The 4,224-nt window shown below is 42.6% G+C and overlaps 1 protein-coding gene across 1 annotated transcript; it reads left to right on the top strand.

The window, feature by feature from the left end:
* Window positions 1-236: 236 nt before the first annotated feature.
* On the top strand, window positions 237-3,974 carry LOC121996714 (cysteine-rich receptor-like protein kinase 2). The gene is made up of 7 exons (XM_042550782.1): window positions 237-1,079; window positions 1,282-1,410; window positions 2,264-2,394; window positions 2,477-2,690; window positions 2,778-3,009; window positions 3,224-3,374; window positions 3,459-3,974. The coding sequence occupies exons 1-7, from the start codon at window positions 311-313 to the stop codon at window positions 3,774-3,776; spliced, it is 1,944 nt and encodes a 647-aa protein (XP_042406716.1). The 5' UTR covers window positions 237-310; the 3' UTR covers window positions 3,777-3,974.
* The last annotated feature ends 250 nt before the right edge of the window (window positions 3,975-4,224 follow it).

Here is a 4,224-nt window from a genome sequence, read left to right as displayed (position 1 = left end):
CAATCTCTCAATCAAACCTTATAATAAATTATACGTGAAATTAATATCATGTCATTTTCTTCCTCTATTAAGTTTCATTTTAATATTTATAGAGTGTTTACTTCGATAGATATTAGGGGCAATGTCACTTCTCCAATATCAAAATTTACTTCAAAAATGTATCGTTACGATTTCGTTATCGTATTAAATACGTTATATTGTCACAAAACGGCGTTATATCGATTTTTGGTCAGCACTAAAACATTCGACGTCTTCATCCTGTCAGAGGTGTTCGTCTTGCGGCTCACTTCCGGTGCCTCGACCCCGAGGCATGGCCTACTTCGGTTCCGCCCTCGTGCTCTTGGCGCTTCTCCTATGGAGTCCGATCACCTCCGGTGACCCTCAGGCCAATCTCCTTCAAGCCGGCTGCAGCTTATACAACTCCACCAACGCCTCCGTCTTCGCCGCCACCTTGAACCGCACCTTCGCCGACCTCCGCTCCAACATCTCCTCCGCCGCCGCCGGCAGCGCCGCGGCCCACTTCGTGACCGCGGCTGGAGTCTCCTCCCAGCCCGTCTACGCCCTCTTCCAGTGCCGCGGCTACCTCTCCATGGCCGACTGCCTCGCTTGCTTCTCCGTCGCAGAAGACCGCATCCGCCGGTGCGGCGCCGCCAACGGCGCTCGCGTCGTCTACGACGGGTGCTTCCTCCGCTACGAGAGCGCCCCCTTCTCCGACCAGGGCACGCTCCCGGGGAACGCCAACTTCTGCGGCAGCCGCAACGCGACGACGAGCGCAGGGCCAGCCGGGTTCGCCTCCGCGGGGCTGGCACTGGTGAAGGATTTGAGAGACGCCACGCCGATGGCGCCGGAGTTCTTCACGGCGGCGGAGAGGGAGGGGGTGTTCGGGATAGCGCAGTGCGTGGAGACGCTCAGCGAGGCGGTATGCGGACAGTGCCTGGCGACGGCGGTAAACAATGTAGTGTTGTGTCTGCCGAGCGCCGACGGTCGGGCGGTGGACGCCGGCTGCTTCATGAGGTACTCCAACCAGCCCTTCTTCCCCGCCAACCAAACCATGGATTTATCCCCTTTCTTGAATTCAGGTGAGCAAATTCATGGTCACCACTCTGAAATTTGTCCAATGGTACGAATGCTCAAGCTCTGTTTTAATTGAATTTATCCATAATTCAATACAATGAAAGACATTACTTCAAGAACAGGGAACAATTGGTTCTTCACTTCTTCTTACTCTCTGGCGATAATGGAATTAATTTATCTATGAATTCTGTCATGGAAATGGAATAGGGAGATCAAGCAAGCGGAGGGTCATAATTTGGGGCGTCGCTGGAGGAGTCTGCGGCCTGTTGCTACTTGTAGGGCTTGTAGCACTTCTGTGGATCAGAAGATCTAGATATCAACAAGGTCCCCGAAAAGGTTAGTGAATCTGATGTATTTGTTCTCTATTCTCCTGAAAGTGATCAGGTTTAGATTTCTATCCAGGGGATTAGCAAAGAACAGTAAGATAAACTATTCATTCTCTTTTTTTGTATGATCTATAAGTGGATGAAAGACTTCATCTTTATTAATGGTTCTCTTCATAAACTATTGTGATAGTTCTGTAACAACTAACAACCATGCATCATCAGTAATTTCAATGGTTTTGATGTTTATCATCTCCTAATACACGTCCGGCACATTGAATATCCTTGGTCAACTTTGTTGCAAACTTTATCAACACTGTCTAGAATGTCATTTGGCCTATCAGATGTTGTTGTATGCAAAACCAAAACCTATCACATCATTCAGAGGAGATTGATTTCCTTAGTGGATGTTGACTAAATATTTCTAGAATAATGGAGGCGGCTAGTGGCCAAAAGAATATCCAATTCAGGTCTGAACTTACCGTGAATTTGGACAAGATCTTTTGAGAAGGATAAGACATTCTTAAATGTTAATAATGAGTTTGACTTCTTGTCATCTTATTTCTGTTGGAATGTCATAATCTAATCCAGCCGTATTACTTGGGTTGGCTATATAGATCCTACAATAGACACTGTATGAGCTTTAAGCCAATACAAAAATTATTCTGCAGGCTGAATCTGAAATGCATTTGACAGGGTTGTATTTGTTGTAAATTTTGATATAGCCGGCCGGCTAAAATGTATTATTAGCATTCAACTTTCTTCTCATAAAGATTTCAAATGAAAGCAACTGAGCTCTAAACTTTTGTTATGTTTCTTATGATCTTATGATCCAAGTGACTTCTGATGAGGTTATCTTTGTGCAGGAGATATATTAGGGGCCACTGAGTTACAAGGTCCAATAAATTTCCATTACGAGGATCTTAAAAAAGCTACAAATAATTTCAGTGAAGACAGTAATAAATTAGGAGAAGGAGGTTTTGGGGATGTGTACAAGGTGAGAGCTATTCAGTGTAAAAAGAATTAGTTTTGATGAATCAGTGAAGATATGCTTACAGTTATAGTTATCATCATCGCAGGGCACACTGAAAAATGGGATTACAGTGGCTGTAAAGCGACTGGCAATTGCTCAAGTTAGTAGGGCAAGAGCAGATTTTCAGAGTGAAGTGAAGATCATTAGCAATGTTCATCATAGAAACTTAATCCGTCTGCTTGGATGTTCTAGCAAAGGCCAAGATTTTCTTCTTGTCTATGAGTACATGGCAAATAGCAGCCTGGACAAGTTCATATTTGGTAATATTCTCTTAAATCTCAAACATACAAATAATAGCTTGCATCTATCTTACTGGATTGTGTCATGTCCAAATCATTCTTCAACAGGTGACAAACGTGGATCCCTCAATTGGAAACAGAGATTCTCCATAATCGTCGGCATGGCTCGTGGGCTTTCTTACCTGCATCAGGAATTCCACTTTTGTATCATACATCGCGATATCAAATGCAGCAACATTCTTCTTGATGATGATTTCCAGCCAAGGATTGCAGACTTTGGCCTAGCGCGCCTTCTGCCGGAGGACAGGAGTCACCTCAGCACTAGGTTTGCTGGCACTCTGTAAGTCTTTAATTGACAAAAGAGGCTCATTTAAAGTTGCGGAATTCTTAAATGGCACACTTAGTTTTCAAATTTCAGGAACCAAATGCACTTTTTGAGAATTCTATAACTTTAAGCGCACTCTTTAATCCAGAATCAATCATTCCATGTGGTTTCGATTCATAATACGATCAAAGGTTCAAAATTCAAATTATCACTACTGTATCATGTGTAGGGGATATACAGCACCTGAGTATGCAATCCAGGGGCAGCTCTCTGAAAAGGTCGATACATATAGCTTCGGCGTAGTCGTTCTTGAAATGATAAGCGGACGGAAAAACAATGACATAAAGCTCGAACCTTTGACTCAATATCTCCTTGAATGGGTAATCACCATGTACATACAACTCTTGATCTAAGCTTTCTTTCCTACATTTTTTAGGATCATCTTGTGTGTTTGATCTATACAGGCTTGGAAACTATATGAACGCGATCGATTGATGGAGTTGGTCGACGAAAGCTTAGATCCTAGTGAATTTTCTCCAGAAGAGGTGAAGAGGATTGTTAAAATAGCTCTTCTCTGCACTCAATCTGCTGCAGCTGAGAGGCCGACAATGTCAGAGGTTGTTGTTATGTTGCTGAGCCAGAGTGATGCTACTCCTCAGCCGACAAGACCGACCTTCATAGATGCTGCGAGTAGTGTTGAAGGTAATGTTGTATCCTTCACCACCGGCTCATTTTCTACCTCCCATGCAACTGTTTCTGTATCTCAGTTCTCTGCTCGTTAATGTTCCATCACAAGTAGCAAGCATCCTGTTCCAATGAAGTAAAAAACATAATTTTTACAAACCGTTTCATATTCTGATTGTATATTTAGATGAAAGAATATGTATTCTAAGTGAGCCAAGACTGATTGTTTTTCCTTAAAAATTGTTGCAATGTTGAGAAGTTTTCACGGCAATTGACCAAAGGGTGTACTTAATTCATATTCTAATTGTATATTTAGATGAAAGAGTATGTTTTCTAAGTGAGTTAAGACTGATTGTTGTTCCATAAAAATTGTTGCAATGTTGGGAAGTTTTCACGGCAATTAACCAAAGGGTGTACTGAAAGCAATGTAGATAGATCAAAACAAACTAAAAGATGCATCTAAGGATCTAGTTATCATCATCATCCATAAGGCTACATTGGATAAAAATCGAAAACAACGACAAACGAATGGTCTTAGTCATTGAC

Source organism: Zingiber officinale, chromosome 6A, assembly GCF_018446385.1.
Source record: "Zingiber officinale cultivar Zhangliang chromosome 6A, Zo_v1.1, whole genome shotgun sequence".
Lineage (NCBI taxonomy): Eukaryota > Viridiplantae > Streptophyta > Magnoliopsida > Zingiberales > Zingiberaceae > Zingiber > Zingiber officinale.
Note: the sequence above shows the minus strand (reverse complement) of the source record. Positions and strands in the feature narration are given on the sequence as shown.

Coding starts and splice junctions, on each gene's coding strand:
- LOC121996714 (XM_042550782.1), top strand. CDS start 311: ATGGCCTACTTCGGTTCCGCCCTCGTGCTCTTGGCGCTTCTCCTATGG. Junction 1,411..2,263: donor TCAACAAGGTCCCCGAAAAG/GTTAGTGAATCT, acceptor ATCTTTGTGCAG/GAGATATATTAGGGGCCACT. Junction 3,010..3,223: donor ACTAGGTTTGCTGGCACTCT/GTAAGTCTTTAA, acceptor TATCATGTGTAG/GGGATATACAGCACCTGAGT.